This window comes from Prionailurus bengalensis, chromosome C1, assembly GCF_016509475.1.
Source record: "Prionailurus bengalensis isolate Pbe53 chromosome C1, Fcat_Pben_1.1_paternal_pri, whole genome shotgun sequence".
NCBI lineage: Eukaryota > Metazoa > Chordata > Mammalia > Carnivora > Felidae > Prionailurus > Prionailurus bengalensis.
In genome coordinates, this window is record NC_057345.1 from 94,178,626 (window position 1) to 94,196,860 (window position 18,235).

Genomic DNA, 18,235 nt, shown 5'->3' on the forward strand with positions numbered 1-18,235 from the left:
CCTGTGATTCAGGAGCTAGACAGCAAAATTGGGTTGGACCGGGGACAAAAGTGTGGCTAAGCTATTTGACACTTGAATAGATGGAAGAAATGTTTGTGGAAAGAAGCTTTTCAGCTTCTTATGGTAAGAAATATCAGTTGGGATAAATTGAGTAGTATACAACAATTTTTCTTCCTTGGAGGCTTATAACTTTTGGATTGCCTGTGATCCCTTTTTCTTGATAAATTATATACAGCAATTCTTTCAGCTCACTTTGTCACCATACTTAACCACTAGGTGGTGGATGTACCATATCCCAAATTGTTTCTTTGGTAGAGCTTCTCTTTATCATTTTCAGTGTCATGTTGAAGGGAGTCAGCCATTGTACCCACTGAGCCCTTTGAAAAGGTGCTCTGAAATAGCACACTAAATTGGCCTGATATTTAATTGAGTTTTTAAGGCACAGCAAGTAGACTTCTGTATTTGGATGTGCTATTTGGAGAATGGGTCAATCTGACCTTCTAGCCTTTCTCAAATGTAATATTAGTTCAAGAATGAAATACTGGCATGCTTGTTGTGGGTAAGGCTGTTTACAGGGTGGTGAGCCTTCAAACACAAATAGTTCTTTAACGTAGGACTTTTTGATGATCAGATACTTTTTGGATTTCCAATTACTGTATCTCTTTTTCCCCCTCCCCTCTTTCCCATTCTGCATCATATTTAGACCTAGCCTTCCTTATAGATACAGCTTTGAAGAAACACTGAAGTATACCAACTAAAAATTATGTTTGGAAGAAATCATGACAATAGGAAATAATGTAAACAGAACAATCCATCTTGGGATTTTGTTTTTACTTAAGTGATCGTATTGGGTGTAAATGCAGTGAATCCATCCCAATTAGAAGGCTGTTACAGAGATCTGGTTTCATTAGAGGGAAAACTGTGATACCCAAAATTGCTTTTGACAGCAGTGTCTTTGTTTATAATGTGAAGGTGAGCGGCACTCCAGGAAGTACTTTGGAAGGAAGACAGGTACTAGCTGTAAAGACCTCCAGGGGGGCAAGCAGGCCTGGTGGGAACTGGCAGGGCAGATCTCCTTGCGCAGTTTGGTGGTGGGAGAGAAGACAGGTTATCACGCATCTTTGTAGAGCTGGACTACCTTATTTACAAGCAGTGAAAGTGTCAAAGAGTTGTGAGACTAGACAGCCATCCATCCATGTCATGGCTTGAATTAACATGCTGCCCACTTCAAATAGGCACCATATTAATGATTTGAGAGATGGGGCACAGCACTGATTGGTAAGCTGCTTGCAACACAGTCTAATATTTTTAGATGGGAAAGATTTTGCTAAGCTTTAGGCTACTGACGAGCTTCATTAATACAAGGTGGGATTATGACTGTTAAGTCACTTCTTAGGTTGCTGAAGAAACAGTTCTATCTTGCCACAGCCACCTCTCTATTTTTTTATTTAAGAAACTGCAAATGTTACTGCATTTCCCTCCTCCACCGCCAGGTAGGTGGTGTTTGGGAATATGCCCAGAGCCTTTTGAAAAAAGATGAACAGAGGAGGGAATCATAACAGCCAAGAGAGAAGACTAGCTTCCGACTAGACTGCCCATGCCAGGAACAAGAAGGCTGTTGGAGGAAGGGCTGCCTTTGGAGAGTGTTAAAAGCCATTGATGGTATCTTGACTCTATTTTTTCTGCCACCAAAAGAACTGCATATTGGGTTGAAAGTCATTACCTTGGTCTTGGATTAATCTCTTCAGTAAAACTAGCTTTGCTGACTGCAGAAGTCATGTGAACATGCAGTGGAAAATCCTATCGAGAAGGGCAGATGCCGACCTGTGGCCACTTCAACGGAGTAGGTGGTTCCCCCCGCCCCTCCCGAAAGGAACTAGTGCTTTTGGCATTTAAGCTATAAAGTTTTAGCATCTAAACTGAAAAAGCTGCTTCAGATATACAAAGATATTTGTTAGTCACGTTCTAGTGCCATATATATGTTGTTTAGCCCGAGTCTCTTTTATTTACTTATTTATTTTGCTGTGTTGCACATTTAAGCCTGATTCTTCTACTGCCAGCTGATGCTACCCTATCTCAAAGGTACATGTGACAGAGGAGAGGAATGTTTTGCAGCTGTAACAAATGGGGAGTTTACTATTCCTGGCTTCAAAGTGGCTATAACCATGTTGCTAGCATTATGGAGAGAAGATTTTAATCTGTAATAGCTTTTACATTTCCAAAGATATCTGCTAAAGACTTAGCTTAATGGATTCTCCATGGGAACCTTTCAGATTTAGTCAGGTTGTGAGGAGAGGAGAATCTTAATTCAGAGTCTCAAACCATTCTGTTTTTCAGGAGGCTGAAGTTTATTTCTTATATCTTGAAGGGTTTATCAGAGTTTAAATAAGAGTTCAGGAGGAAAGTTTAAGTCATTTAATGGAGGAAAAAGTTTTCATATACTTTAGAAACATCCGCTAATTTGACTGTAAATAATATTAATTGTATTTGCTATTTATTAAAGCCAGTTTTCCAAATATCCTTCAGACAGTTACCTAGTTCTGGTGTATTTCGTTTAAGGAAGTTTTGAATACAGAGTTTACCAAGTCATTTCTTTTCTCCTTCCTTTAAATTAGTCCTGATTAGTTGGATTTTACTATGGTGTGCATATATTTTTTAATTTGGCTTTCTTTAGTGTATTCCAGCATTTTACTGGACGTAGCAGGTTCTAAGGACACTATATTGGCTTTGTGAGGTACGGGTATGATTGGACTCCGACTTGGCACCCACCATCACCATTTCAAGGCATCGCCATAATTTTTCAAACAACAAGACCTCTGCTAATTTCAGGATAAGAATGTGCTACAAGACTATATTCTGGAAAATGAAAAAGAGCAGAATCACAATGAAATGGTGCCTGTTTTTTGGTAGAGTTGGAAGAGTGAAGGGTTTGATGTGTCAAGGTTGTAAGAAGAAATAAAACTTTACGGATTGTGAGAAGAGGGACTTGTGAATTTTGGACAGATGGTACAAAAAGCTGGGTCTTGAGCTCTGCCCCCCTCCCCCCGCAAAAGGTTCTGAAACAATTGGAAAGAGATAGTAATTGGCATTTGGAGAGGAGTCCACAAGTAGCCTCTGCCTGCCCTCATTCTGGTGGGAGAGTTGCTGGCTTGGTAGGGGCCACGTGATCACCTGAGGTTTCAGGGAAGGAAATGTATGGCCTTAAAAAATGGAGCATTTCGTAGCATCTTTGTTGTAAGTTTTCAAGTGTGTGTCTTCCTCCTACAGCAAATCCAGTTTGCCGATGACATGCAAGAGTTCACCAAGTTCCCCACCAAGACAGGCCGCCGGTCTTTGTCTCGTTCCATCTCCCAGTCCTCCACCGACAGCTACAGTTCAGGTAAGTGCGGGCTCTGAGTCCACTCCGATCTTTCTTCTCTGTTGCACGGTCTTAAGCTAGTTCTCTACCCCCTGCTCTTTACTTATCTAGAATCTGAAAGGACCTCATGTCAGGACTTCCCACCTTTGTGCTAAAAGCTGATAATTAGCAGTTGAGCACTGGAAATGTCCCCAGCCAGGCTTGTAGCTGGTGAGGCTTTTGTCATCTGGAGACTCTCTTCCCATGCGTGGCTGTGTCTGTGTGTGGTCTGTGGCCAGTGCCTGGTCAGTAGTACTGGGCCAGTTCCCATTCCCACGTTTATCTGCCCACGTACAAAGGGAGAAAATCAATTCTATTTTGGCTGACAGAACTGGCCTTGAAAAAGAGGTGTACTTTGGAAGTATAATTTCTAATTTGGTTGTATAAGATACACCCTGCCACCTGACTTTTTCTTTCTCGGCTCCAAGACTGCTTGAATTGTGACAATAAAAACTAGTATTTTGGCTCCTTTCATTCACTAGGTTACCCTTTATGTTGAAGTGTCCTCCCCTGTTAACCTTTTGAATAGGAAAGGTTCAAACCACTATAATGTGTCTCTAGTTCTGTTTCTTTCTAGTTCCCATATCCTATTTTAACCCTATGTAAGTAGCCTTTTTTTTTTTTTAATTGTGCCCTTCTCAACTTTAGACGGGCTACTAGAAAGTTAATGTGGAAAAAGATATAGAATTTAGGATTTGAGTACTGGAAGATCCACAGGGACATCCAACCTAAGCCCACCTCATTTTTCAACTGAGGAAACATGGTCAAGAGGTTCAGAGGCTTGCCCAAGGTCATAGATTGCCGTTAGTGTCAGGGATTTGTACCAAAATCCATTTGTTGACTTTTGCCAGAATACTATTTGTATGGTGTTGTTATTTTTTTTAAGCTTATTTATTTATTTTGAGAGAGAGCATGTGAGCATGAGCAGGGGAGGGGCAGAGAGAAAGAGAAAGAGAGAGAGAATCCCAAGCAGGCTCCACTCTGTCAGCACAGAGCCTGATGTGGGGCTTGATCTCAGGAACTGTGAGAAGCGTGACCTAAGCTGAAATCAAGAGTCCAGTGCCCAACTGACTGAGCCCCCCAGGCACCCCTATGGTATCGACATTAAGGATGGACTCAAGGTAAAAGGAATGTGAAAAAACAAACAAGTAAACACATTTTTAAAAACTTGTCCTTTTGTTCTGTGCCGCTGATAACCCAGTGTAAATAAGATAGGCAGATGAGAACAAAGGGTGGTACACAGGGTTAAGTACTGAAATAAATGAATATACAGAGTCGCTGTGGGCCTGTGTACAAGAAAAGGTTCCAAATATAATGGCTGTCATAAACAAAAGGTGTCTTGGAGTGACAGGTACAAAAGACTGGGGGTCATAAACGGGCTGATCACAGCTAAGAAAGAATTAATTGTGAAAGGCTGAGTTAAAAGAGGAAGAAAGGAGTGAGTGAAGAAAGCTTTAACGAAGTCCTCAAAGATCTTGACGGCCATGTGTTAACAGGAACCTGTCAGGGCATTTTGAAAAACTTTGTGATATAGTTAAACTGCTCTAGTGGGACAGATACCTTTAGGAGTATTTGTGTTAGCAAGTAGTATGTAGGAGACAGTGAGAGACCTGACATACCGGCTGAGATCAAGATCAGGAAATACTCGATTCAGAGAAGAAAGAGGTGATTTAAGAGTCGGGGAGTGATTATTATATGCCTTCCTGCATATCTGTCTGAAAGGACATTTTTAGCCTTTATATGAAGCTGCTTTTTTAATGTTGAACATCTTGAGGGATCTTAGGGCTGACAGTAGAACCAGAGCTGCTCACCTTCTGAGTCCTTTCTTTCCTTCTCTGTATTCTTTGAGCACAACCTAGTATAAAATCCCTTGTAAGATTTTCTTGTCGCTGTCATCCGTATTAGTGGTTCTGTGAATGTGGTTTTCTGAACAGCACTGTCAGCAACAGCTGGGAACTTGTTAGAAATGCTAATTCTTGGGTCCTATCTGAGACCTACTGAATGGGAATTTCTGGCGGTGGGGCCTAGCCATTTGTATTTTGACCTTCCATGTAATTCTGATGAGTGCTTTAGATGCTTCAGTTTGAAAACCAGTGATCTACAGAAATTGCATTCCTTATATGCCCTAAGTTATTCTTCCATTTTTGCCATGTCTGATTCCAGTCCAGGTTGGGACCAGGTGCCCCTGTTATCTTGGGATTCATGAGGGCTGGTGCAGAATTGGGATCAGTAGCTTCTTGTTACAAGCAGTAATGGCACAGTATCATCAGGGTGGATAGAGGGGCCACAACACTGAAAGATCCCCAACAATTGCATTCCTCTGTTATTCTGGAGGAGTAGGGCTGAGGGTGATGTAAAAGATGGCTGCGGTTAAGAGTTCACTTCACTTAAATGAGTCCTTTGGGGAGTGTGCTTTGTGGAGTTGGGGGCTATTGAGGTTCTCCTATCCTTGTTTCTTTCTCTTCTGGCTCCAGCTGCATCCTACACAGATAGCTCTGATGATGAGGTTTCCCCCCGAGAGAAGCAGCAAACCAACTCCAAGGGCAGCAGCAATTTCTGTGTGAAGAACATCAAGCAGGCAGAATTTGGACGCCGGGAGATTGAGATTGCTGAGCAAGGTAAAGAAAGGGAGTGGTAGGGGACCAGAAGCAACCCAGTTGCTGGTCATCAGGATCCATAGACAACTTCACACTTGAAAACTAACTTGAAAAATCCTCTGGGAACGTTCAGTGTTCCGGATTCTTGTACAAGCAGATCTCTCTGTTGGAGCCGGAGCCTCAGGGTTCTTGTTCTCCTTGCTTCCTGTTCTCAGCACACAGTAATTACACAGTGTAGTTTCTGTTTTCCTCCCCCATGACACCATATTCGGAGATCTGCCTGTGGAGTCAGCAAGTCCCAGAACACTACACGGTGGTTAGTTCTGCGGGATCCTACCATAGCTGCCAATCTCAGAGACCCACATTTCCCAGGAGCGGCAAATGTGGGAGGGTTTTCAGCTAAGGATGTGGTTGCCTAGGGTCTCCTTCGGTCTCTGGTCCTGAGCACCCTCTGCTGGAGCTAGAGTAAAAGTGACTGACAGTTAAATTTGGTTTCCTCACCGACCCCATTCCTGGTACAGTCTTTTTTTACTCTTGTTGCTTTCCCACTATAGGCATGCTCTGTACTGGGAGGGGGTAGTACAGAAACCAGACAGACTGACAGAATGGGCTTTGGTAGCAGAGAGAAACAAGTGCTCGTCTGCTGAGGGTGAAGTCTTCCTTCCTGGTCTGATGATTATATATAGGAGCCCATTAGCCACTGCCATAACCATTTCCCCCTCCTCCCAAATGAATGAGGAGACTCACCCTCCATTTGGATCAGATTTGAGAAGTTACTTCATTCTCCATTCAGCCCTCTGTACACAAGGCTGAAACAGTGAAAAAGAAATTCCAGGTGATTGGCTGGCAGCTCCCCACTGTTGTTCTGCTGTTGAAGCTGCCAATTCATCGAGGAAATATACTTAGAGTTTTTCTACCTTATCTTGCGATATCTCAACAGATACAGACCAGCCCTAGATGTTGCTGGGGCAGGAATTGGTGATATTGCTGGTGCAGGCCTGGCTCAAATCCTCTGTTCTTTCACAGACATGTCTGCTCTGATTTCACTCAGGAAACGTGCTCAGGGGGAGAAGCCCTTGGCTGGTGCTAAAATAGTGGGCTGTACACACATCACAGCCCAGACAGCGGTGAGTTTGCTGGGAGAAAAAGGAGGGACTCGTGATGAGGAGAAAAAAACAAACTCTTTTTACTTGCTTTTCCTTCCCTGTCTATCCAGTCTCCAAATGCAAATGACCATCAGGTGGGGCCTCCTGTTACCCAATAATGGGGTTTTCTTCTTTGTATACATACGTATAATCATAACCTGACTTCGGGAGATCTAGAGTTGCAAAAACATGATTGTTAGGAAAATGTAATGACTTTTAGGAGCACATCTTTTGGGTGAAGTTAGATGCCAGTGTGCTGCCTCGCTGGATTATACCTTCTGTAATGTCACCTTCTGTAATGTCACAGTGCGGCTAGGTTGCTGCAGAGTTGCCCGTACTGTTCCCACACATGCCACTCCTATCTGGCCCTCCTCTTTCTCACCCTTTCTTGCTCCCATCTGCATAGGTGTTGATTGAGACACTCTGTGCCCTGGGGGCCCAGTGCCGCTGGTCTGCTTGCAACATCTACTCCACTCAGAATGAAGTGGCCGCAGCACTGGCTGAGGCTGGTAAGTTGGGCTTTTTCACCACCTTTGCCTCAAAATAATTATCTAAATGTAGTATTTATGTATTAAAATAGTCCTTACAGTATCATGTATGTCCAGGGGCTGTAAAATTTGGAGGGTATTAAGAATATCAACAGGAAGAAAATGGGTAATAAAATGAAGGTCCATATCCGTGATGAAATATTATATGGTCATTAAGAATGACCAACCCTTGAAAAGAATCTTAATTACATGGGGAAATGCTTAATTGTAATGTTAAGTGAACAAAGAAGAGTATTCAACTGTGTGAGGTATACAAGTTCAGCTGGTCTTTTTTCACCAAAGGCTCATCACTTTTGAGAGAACACAAGTTAAGGAGTGCCTTCTGTATTAGTAGTTCATTGAAAAATTGTCGACTGCTTGTAAGTTCACTTAAGCATAAAACAATTTTTATTGTTAAAATGTTCAGAACATTTTAACCATGAATTTTTTTTTTTAATGTTTATTTATTTTTGAGAGAGGGAAGGGCAGAGCATGAGTGGGAAGGGGCAGAGAGAGGGAGACACAGAATGCAAAGCAGGCTCCAGGATCTGAGCTGTCAGCACAGGGCCCGATGTGGAACTCGAAGCCACAAACTATGAGATCATGACCTGAGCCGAAGTTGGAGGCTTAACCAACTGAGCCACCCAGGCGTTCCAGAACCATGAAGTTCCTTGAAGGACCTCCCGTCTCCTTGAGATCCTCAGCAATTTTATAATAGTTCTGTTTTTATTGTTTACCTTTTTCTGGTGTTTATTGCAGAAAATTTAGAGGAGTTTCCAAAATAATAATAATAATAATCCTAGTACACAGGGATATTTGACACATTTTTTCCTTTTTTCAGTTCACTTTTTACAGAGATAAATAAATCTCTGTACGTATACAATTTTATAACCTAAAATACAACATTTTCAGAAGTAGTTTTCCATGTCACTGAAAACTTGACAGCATCGTTTGTAATAATCATATGGCCACGTGGCTTTACTTCACTATCAATACTCATGTTAAACATTTAGGTTGTTTTAAGATATTTGCTAATACAAATAATGTTCCAGTGAACAACTTTATTTTAATTCCCACTTCATTTTATCTCCTTAGGACAGAGTTCCAAGTGTGAAATTGGCCAAAGAGAATAACATTTTAAGGTTCTAAAATATTTTTAAAACAAAAATCTCTTAAATTCATTGCCGATTCCTCAACGAAAGGTGCTCTTTTGACTTTTTGCCCCTTCGAAGTTGTTTCCTTTCCAACATAGGTTCTGTAGCCTTTTTCTCTTCACGTGGATCTCAGAAAGTGGTATTGGTATAGGGAACTCCCGGAAGGAGGAGTCAGCTGATTTGTTCCCATCCCTACAGGAGTTGCAGTGTTTGCTTGGAAGGGCGAGTCGGAAGATGACTTCTGGTGGTGTATTGACCGCTGTGTGAACATGGATGGTTGGCAAGCTAACATGGTAATGATACATATTCATCCTACACTTTGACCACAGATTTGTTTCCTTTTTTCCCTCAAAGCATGGTTCCCTAAATATGTTTTGGATGTTTGTTCTTCATGCACTTACTTTGTTGCTTGATAACCTATTCAGAATGGGTCGGAGTACTGAATGGAAAGGTGGGGGAAGGGTAAGACTAAAGTGAACACGTGTGGCTCAAACACAGCAGAAAGATATAGAAAGAAGTAATGTGGTACCTCTTTGGAATAGGATTCTGGTTTCTTTCCTTCCTGCCCCAGCTCTCCTTTTGCATTCCAAGGAGTTATATATTTCAAGACTCTAGACTAAAAACGAGTCTATGATTAGCCTAATACTCTTCCCTCTAGCCAAGAACAAACTTAGGAATCCTTTTAACCATTTACACCGACAAATTTGACTGTGTTTCCACTGTCTAAACCTGCTCTAAGGAGCTCTGAGGAGTGCTCTTCCAAAACATACAGGGCTCTCTTACTAGTACAGAAAGTGGGTTCAAAGTTCCCCCCAGCTCTAGCAGCCTGAATGCCCATAGAAGTCTTCTGGCTGTTCTATAGATCCTGGATGATGGGGGAGACTTAACCCACTGGGTTTATAAGAAGTATCCAAACGTGTTTAAGAAGATCCGAGGCATTGTGGAAGAGAGCGTGACTGGTGTTCACAGGTAACAGATTCTGGAGTAGCTGCCCCTTGTGTTCTTGCCTCAGCAAATTCTTCTGGTCTCTGTCAGGCTTTAGGGCTGTGTTTCAGACTTGTAACTAAATTGGGAGTATCTTCATTAGATAAAACTTCTGAGTTTTTCCTTTTGAAGAATCCAGGAGGCCCTAAGAGGAAGTTATCTCAGGTTCTCGTTCACACATTTTTCTTTCCCACTTAACCCACTGTGAGTCTCAGCCAACGCTGGGAGGTGTAGGGAGTGAATATATCTGGAAAAACTGTATTCAATATTGTATTATAATTTTATATTTGAAATATTAAAAAAATCCTATTGTAAAAGTATACATTATACACACTACAAAAAGCAAAACTGGGCAAAATATTCTTGGCTTGTCGGAAAATCTAAAAGATCTCTATCTGAAAGAGTGTTTCTCAGTTGGGAGCACATCGCACATGCTCACACACGCACACAGAGGGAACCAAAGCAGAGTCATTGATAATCTTTGTTTATCAGGGGTGGGCATGTTTTTTTATATATATTGAGAAAATGCTGGTCTAAGGAAATAACATCCCCTTTTATGGAAGAGAAGTAAATTTCTTCAATGGAAAGGGGTTTTTTTCCCTTCCAAAAAAAGGGGGGGGGGAGGGCTAAGGGGGAGAGAAAATGAAAAGAAGTGCGAGGAGGGATGACAAGGAAATGATCTTGGTTACTAATGTCCTTGGGGAGGGCAGCATGAAGCTTGAAGAGAATTAGGCAGATTTTGCTGCATATTGTTTCATCAGCTAACTTTGTTTTTGTTTGTTTTTGTGGCTTCTTCTCCCTTTAGGCTATATCAGCTCTCCAAAGCTGGGAAGCTCTGTGTTCCGGCCATGAATGTCAATGATTCTGTTACCAAACAGAAGTTTGATAACTTGTACTGCTGCCGAGAGTCCATTTTGGATGGGTGAGTTGAAATGTAGAGATACTCAGACTTACAGTGGACAGATCTGGGTTGGGTTGCAGTGTTAATCTGATACCACTCCAGTCTTGTCCCGTGGTCTTCCTTTGGCTTTAAAGGTTTGTCAGAGGGGTCCATTTCATACCGAGCCCAGGCAGCTTCCAGCCAGAGTTCTTTTAATTGTGTGCAGAGGGACTGTGTTTGGGCTAATAATGTTTAAGTTGAGCCCTTGTCTGTTTTCCACAGCCTGAAGAGGACCACAGATGTGATGTTTGGTGGGAAACAAGTGGTGGTGTGTGGCTATGGTGAGGTAAATAGCTGGGCCTCAGTGTGTCTTTTCGTAGACTTACCAGAAATGTGGAGTGCAGGAGATTTGTGCTGTCAGGATGGTCACTGCTGTGAGGTTAAAACATGCTTTTAGATAACGTATCTCAAAATAATAGCAAAAGTGTTTTATTCAGACTTAGGAATAGAGATGCACAAAATGAATCGAATCTTCAGATCTCACCGCATTGTCTTGTAGAATGGAATGTGGGCATCACCCGCCCCCTCCCCCCCATAACAGTTACTTTTTATGAGACTTAATTCGAGTGAATATGTAGCATTTTAGCCACACAAGTGCCCTGGTATTGGAGTGAAGGGTGGGACCCAAAGTGATACATAGTTGATTATCTGTAAACTAGAAAAGGTGAAGGAGATTTTGTTGTCATCTGTGACCCATGGAAGTTCCCGGAGCTGCTGGGCTTTCCTTGAGTTAGATGCATCTTAGATGAGAGTTAATCAAGTTTTTCTGGACTAAGATAGAAGAGGTTACAGTTGCTCTTCCTTGGTCTTGTTTTCCTAATGGTAACACCTATTTGATCTCCTGATTTCTTTTACCATCCCAAGCCCCAGCCCTTGCTATGAAATGTGAGTGTCCGCTAAATCACCTCTCTGACTAAGGGTCACAGCATAATCTGGATCTGTTTCTGCTCTGCTTGGATTGGAGCATCCCCGCAAGGGCTCACTAGATGGTGATTTCAGGGAGGTTCATCCCCATCTCCCGAAGAGCCTACCTGCCCCAGTACCCATGCCGTGATGGACCTGTCACCCCGACTTCTTTCTTACGTGCTGCAGGTGGGAAAGGGCTGCTGTGCTGCTCTCAAGGCCCTTGGAGCGATTGTCTACATCACAGAAATCGACCCCATCTGTGCTCTGCAGGCCTGGTAAGAACAGAGTGGTGATACGATTAGATTGACCCCAGTACTTCGTGCTTCTGAGAGTTCATGATGGATCGTATTAACCATTCCTTGCAGAAATCTCTCAGAGGAAGAGAAGGCTAGGATGGCTCTGTTCCCTCCATTGTAATCCCAGGGCGCTCCGGGAGCTTCTTGGCATTTTCCCTTCCTGAATGGAGTCTTGGGGAGTCTGAAGAGGCCAGTCTGTAGTTTAGCACAGCTTGTCACTTATCATCCCTGTGAGGTAGCCCTGGACCTGACTTTGCAAGGGAATTTAGCAGTCTCATTTTGTGACCAGCTTCTGTCCCACTGCTTCCTTGCTTTGCTCATAATGTTCCTTCCTTTTCTTCCAGCATGGATGGGTTCAGGGTTGTAAAGCTAAATGAAGTCATCCGGCAAGTTGATGTCGTAATAACTTGCACGGGTAAGTGTCCGTGCTCCGAGGTGCGTGGAGGAGTGGTAACTCTGAGGCCAGATCGTGAAAATGGTCTGACCGTCACATAAAGTAGGGGAGGCCTGTGCTCGGAGTAGAAGTCTCAGAACTAGCATAAGTGATCAGAACCTCAGTGTTTTCCAGAACAAAGAGACTTTTTCCCTGATGGCGTTTTATACAGTTGAATCTTAAAACCAAATCAGTGAGCCTGAAGAGCAGTTATGCAGCATACACTTTTCTCACAGAGTATACATGCCCTTTCATGCAGCGAAACTCCTCTTTCCCATCTTCTGCTGAAATCTGGTTGGTACCTTTGTTGCTCAACATCTCCTTCAGCCGCTCTCCCTTTATTTTTAGGAAATAAGAATGTAGTGACACGGGAGCACTTGGACCGCATGAAAAACAGTTGTATCGTGTGCAATATGGGCCACTCCAACACGGAAATTGACGTGGTATGGTTTCTCTCATTCATTGACCGCAAGGCCTTTTTCCCCTTCCTTCCATTAGAGCCACAGTCAACTGTGCTGTCTTCCTTTCAGACCAGCCTCCGCACTCCAGAGCTGACATGGGAGCGAGTGCGTTCTCAGGTGGACCATGTCATTTGGCCAGATGGCAAACGCGTCGTCCTCCTGGCAGAGGTACGCACTCGGAAGGGCTTTGGCAGTGCGGCACAGGCACCGTAGTTAGATCTGCGGCAGGAGGAGGGGCAGGGAGGAAATGTTATGCCATGTTTCCCTGAACTCTGTCGTTGGATACAGATCTCCTTCGTACATTTTCTGGTCCCTAACATAGAACCACTCAAAAAAATACCTACCTTTTCCCAAGTAACATACTCTTTCCTGACCACAGCTCATTCTTCATTTGTCTTACTCCGATGGACTTAAGAAAATAAGATAAAATCTCGAGTCCTGATCTGGAACTGTAATGCTTTCTCTACCATCTGAGTTGCATTTGCTTAACTTGGATGACCCTGGAATCTGAAACCCGAAGGGGAGCAAAACTCATCCCAGGGCTCTCTTACCTTTCCAGGGTCGTCTGCTCAATTTGAGCTGCTCCACAGTTCCCACCTTTGTTCTGTCCATCACAGCTACAACACAGGTATGTGACTAAATGCCTGCTTCTCCTGCCCTGGGATTAGTGGGACAGGGCCTCGGGCATAGTTCCAATGAGAGTGTGCCCTGCTATGTTCTTTTCAACACGTTTCAGGTCGTGGGTGGGCAAGACAGGCTTTCTCGAGTGTAGAAGAGAGTCTTCAGTCAGGCAGACTTGGAGTTTGTGTCCCTTTAAGTTGGCTGTGTTAGCTGAGAATGTAGTGTTCTGGCTTAGTTGTATTTAGTCTGTTCTTTTATTAGGAACTAAACAAAAACAGCAGCAAATCCTTTTACGATGTGTGGTGGTGGTTATTACAGGCCAAGTCCTGGGTGCTGTCACTATGATACATCACTGTAGTACTTACCCAAGACCCTGTTACATCTAGTTTTGTTTTTGTGTCCCTGTCTAAGACGTGTTTCTGTGTTTTTTCACCCTCTTCTCTCAACCTAGGCTTTGGCACTGATAGAACTCTATAATGCACCTGAGGGACGATACAAACAAGACGTATACCTGCTTCCTAAGAAGATGGGTGAGTGAGAAACAGTAGGAACCTGTACCGATCTTCAGACTCTTGAAGGGTTTAGTGAAATGATTATCATGAAAAGTATTAGATTTAGAGTCAGAGTTGTAATCCCCATCCTAACCTCTCATGGTTTCTGGACCTCGGGACACGTTCTAATCGCTACGGGCCTCAGTTTCTTCATCAATAAAGTGAGAGTAATACATACAGTGCAGAATTGTAGTAAGAATTACAACTAACGAGCCTAAGTGTTTAGCATGGTGGTTTAGGGTAGATGCTCTTAGTCTGAGTAGCCTTATGAAGTTCAGTAAAATTCCTACCACTAGTGACTTCAGCCTGGGACCAAGATGAGAGAAACAGAAACAAATCTAGGTTTTATTGTCCATCCTCTGTGTAAATAATGCAACCTCTGAGATTCTAGGGGACAGCTGTGTTGTGTTCATATGGAACACATGTCCTCTCTGATTCTTTCCCTTCTTGAATAGTGATGCCCACCTCCCATCTATAATTGATCAGCTCCTGTCCCCTTGATTAAAGCTGAAAGACCTCTCGCTCTCATCTCCTCCAACAGATTGAGTTTTTTTCTTTAATTCATATTCATAAAAGCCCAGGAAGTTTATCCAGGGAAGAGTAATAAATTTGCACCAGCTGCCTTAGAAATCCATGATCCTAAAATTCAAGGCCCTTATGGATGTTATTCTAAATAAATCTTAATGACACAAAGGTCTTTTGAGCTACCGGTGTCTACTTTGTTCTGTAGTTTGAGTGTAATTCAGTTAAAGAAGTTGTTGCAGGAAGATGAGAGTGATACATAGCACGTTGGCCACTGGGGTAAAGCCAGAAGCTTTGCCAGAGAAGGATGCAGAGGTACAAGCCCACCCCATTTTGTTACCCTGGCAAATGCCTTTCTGAACACACTCTGGATGTGCGGGGGGGGGGGGGGGGGGGGGGTACCCTGCCAAAAAAGGCAACTTTGAGGGCTCTTTAAGCAAATATTTTGAGTTGTAGATGCTTGCAGTTATTCCATTCCTTGTCCTCTTTCTCAAAAAGCTTCAGATGAAAATAGGGGGAGGTTATGTTCTGAGAGGCAGGTTGAAATGGGGTCTGCTCCCCCATCACTGTGTTCTTTCTAGATGAGTATGTTGCCAGCTTGCACCTGCCATCATTTGATGCCCACCTGACAGAGCTGACAGATGACCAAGCAAAATATCTGGGACTCAACAAAAATGGGCCATTCAAACCCAATTATTACAGGTAACTTGGGAAAAACAAGTGAAAAGCTCTTTTACGCAGTATTAAACCAAGCATGTTAGCTGGCTTTCTTAAATAAAGTGTTGTGCCTGATTTTGAAGAGTATAAGAACTCTGCTCCAACCTAACAAGATAGGCAGAGAAATTGTGTTATCTAGTGGTAGATATAAGGAGTAAGGGTTTTCTAGAGTTGGGAAGCTTGGGCCTCACTCCCTGACAGTCTGATACATTTGGTCTGGCTTGGGGCCCAGACTTATTTGATAAAAAACTCCCTAGATTAATCTAATATACAGTCGGGGTTGAAAACCACTGGCTTATGTTTTCAGGGAGCAGGAAATGAAACCAAAGGTGGCACTGTCATAAGCCCTGTGGAAGCACAGGGAAGAATGATCCCTGGGGAACGGCTTTAGGGATCCCAGCTGGGGCCGGGGAAGGACCCTGGGGAGTGTCCCCTGTTTCAGATTTTTCTCTTGGATCTCTCAATGTGGAAGACACAAGTGCTAACCAACCAATCTCTTTATTTACAGATACTAATGGACCATATTCCCAAGGACCAGTCCACATGAACCACACAACTCTAAAAGAAATATTTTTTAAGATAACTTTTATTTTCTTCTTATTCCTTTCCTGTTGATTTTTTTTTTCTATAATTTCATTTTTGTTTTTTCATCTCATTATCCAAGTTCTGCAGACCACACAGGAACTTGCTTCATGGCTCTTTAGATGAAACTGAGGTTCAAGGTTCCTCACCCTAGTCACTAAAGAAGGATTTTACTCTCCCAGCCCAGAAAGGTGATTCTTCCTTTCCCATTTCTGGGGACTTTAGTCTTAATTGGGTACCTTATTAACAGGAAATGCTAAGGTACCTTCCATGTTGAACAATCTGCAATGTCTAAATTGCCTTAAAAGAGCCCATTTCTTAGCTGCTGAAATCAGTGCTCTTTCACTTCTTCAGAGGAGCAGGGATGGTACCCACCAGCCAGGTAGGTTAGATGTAGGTGGCGCATGTTCATTTCCCCAGATGTTCCAAGCCCTGTTTCCTGTGTGAAGGTGGTGTGTCTGGTTCAGAGATGTGTATTGTTAAGATCCAGTTGGTCCACTTGGATTTAGTACAGCCCTTCCTCCACTCCCACCAGACCTTCTCATTTTTCAGGTTTTTAACCAGACTGCACTCTATTCAGTTGAATTTTGTCCCTTAGCATTGATTTCTGTTGTACCAAAAAAAAAAAAAAAAAAATGTTTAGTGTTAACACTGAGGAATTGCTTGGGCGATTAGTTGTTACCAGTTTCTCTTTTGAACCTTTGGAGCTGAGAGTACACAGTTGAGTCTAGAGAAGTGCTGATCTCAAACTCTTGATAAGTCCCTCTGTTTCTAAGCCCATAGTTTATAGCATCAATGAACTGGGGCCATAACGGCAAATTCTATCAGCTCTGCCCCATACAGCTTGTGCTGATGGCGAATTTCTTGAGCCATTACTCAGTCTAAAACACTGAGCTCTATCTTTAGGATTTATCCTTTAAGAGCAAATTTCTGGTCAGCTGTGCTTTTGCAACCTAAAATATTTAAAGGGAGGTAGATGTGGATGGGAGGAAGAAGGATAAATTGGGCCAGGGTGAGGGAAATACAGTTCCGTATAACTGGTCCGGGACTTTAGGCCCCCTGTATAATGTTAGTTTCACGGAAGTGGTACCACTTTTAATTGACACATTTCACAAAGAGTTTTTGAACCAAGATCTTAAAGGGCAGTTTGTGCACAGAGAAGGCAATCCGTGCGTCCTGGCCCATACTTGGAAAGAATCCCTAGAGAGGCCCTCAAAGATTAGAGAGGTGTGTTCCCATGCCATGCACCCTGCTTACCAGCATTTCTGCATGGTCCAATGAGCTTTATGCTCATGAGCTTTAAGTATATAATTATCCAGGATTCCAAATCCTCAACTTGTTCTAGCTGGTGATCCTTCAAAGTTGGGTCAGGCATTAGTGCTAGGTACTAGAAATGTTCATTTCTCTGTTGCCATTGATCAGAGAGACAGACATTAAAAAACAGTAACATACGAAAGGAAAGCTTTCACTCTGCCTCCTTCTAGCAGAGTCTTGCCAAAACGTTTTTCCTTTTCCTCTCCTAGTTCTCCCCCACCCAGCCCCTTCCCACTCCTTTTCAGTGTGACCATGCTTTCTTTTCTGTAGACGCTAATGGTTCAAGCCCTTTTTCCACAGGGCATTGAACCAGCCAATCAGAACACCCCATCCTTTAGGGGAGGTAACCTGGCCAACAGTGGTATCCATCGCATCAGCTCTGCTGGAGGGAAGGGGCCCAGGTCCCGCAGCCCTCTGGCCTGCCCCCTGCTCCCCATCTATTTCTGTGTCCATAGGAATAATAGGTAAGGGTTCCATCTCTGTCAAGCCATGTAACAAAGGACACTGTGGGAAAATGTCTGGCATCAGAGGGAGCGTGTGGAGAGCAACTTGGGAGGAACAAGTTTATTTTGTATTGAATGATTTTTAATGAATGCAATATTAATCCTTGCAGATGAGCAATAATCATTAAAGTCAATTAAAATGATAAGACCTTATTGGAATTCTGTGTCATTCTTGACTGAACAACAGAACGTCATTAGAATTTGTTTTCGAGGGTGGGATGAGTCATGGGCCACTCAGCAGGCTCTGATAGAGATTTGCTGAGGACCTAATATGGAGAGGAGCAGGCTGGGTGCAGAGTTCAGTAATATCTCCATATATATATGTGTATAGAGAGAGAGAGGTGAGTGAGAGAGGGAGAGAAAATCTCATTCAGGCTCCGCCCTCAACATGGAGGCTGGCGCAGGGCTCAATCCCGCAACCCCAGAATCACAACCTGAGCCAAAGTCAAGAGCTCAACCGACTGAGCCACCCAGACGCCCCTGTAGTGATATCTTAAGTTTTGTTTGCCTGCTCTGTGCCAAAGCACTTTCATTGTAAACTCCATCAAGAAGCAAATCTGCGGGGCACCTGACTGACTCAGTCAG

General features: G+C 43.1%; 1 protein-coding gene across 2 annotated transcripts in view; it reads left to right on the forward strand.

Annotated features, from left to right (window-relative positions):
• AHCYL1 (adenosylhomocysteinase like 1) overlaps positions 1-17,803 on the forward strand; it is a 38,643-nt gene extending 20,840 nt beyond the window's left edge. Inside the window, exons 2-17 of one of the 2 annotated variants that reach the window (XM_043575800.1) lie at positions 3,268-3,379; positions 5,872-6,015; positions 7,021-7,121; positions 7,546-7,648; positions 9,019-9,113; positions 9,683-9,789; positions 10,610-10,726; positions 10,967-11,030; positions 11,837-11,925; positions 12,291-12,361; positions 12,728-12,822; positions 12,910-13,008; positions 13,400-13,468; positions 13,913-13,991; positions 15,116-15,236; positions 15,760-17,803. In XM_043575800.1, the coding sequence (XP_043431735.1) occupies positions 3,268-3,379; positions 5,872-6,015; positions 7,021-7,121; positions 7,546-7,648; positions 9,019-9,113; positions 9,683-9,789; positions 10,610-10,726; positions 10,967-11,030; positions 11,837-11,925; positions 12,291-12,361; positions 12,728-12,822; positions 12,910-13,008; positions 13,400-13,468; positions 13,913-13,991; positions 15,116-15,236; positions 15,760-15,766 (1,473 nt within the window). In that variant the 3' untranslated portion in view covers positions 15,767-17,803. Of the gene's footprint in view, positions 1-3,267; positions 3,380-5,871; positions 6,016-7,020; positions 7,122-7,545; positions 7,649-9,018; positions 9,114-9,682; positions 9,790-10,609; positions 10,727-10,966; positions 11,031-11,836; positions 11,926-12,290; positions 12,362-12,727; positions 12,823-12,909; positions 13,009-13,399; positions 13,469-13,912; positions 13,992-15,115; positions 15,241-15,759 lie in introns of those variants that run through there. The other variant, XM_043575801.1, reaches the window with a different exon arrangement.
• The last annotated feature ends 432 nt before the right edge of the window (positions 17,804-18,235 follow it).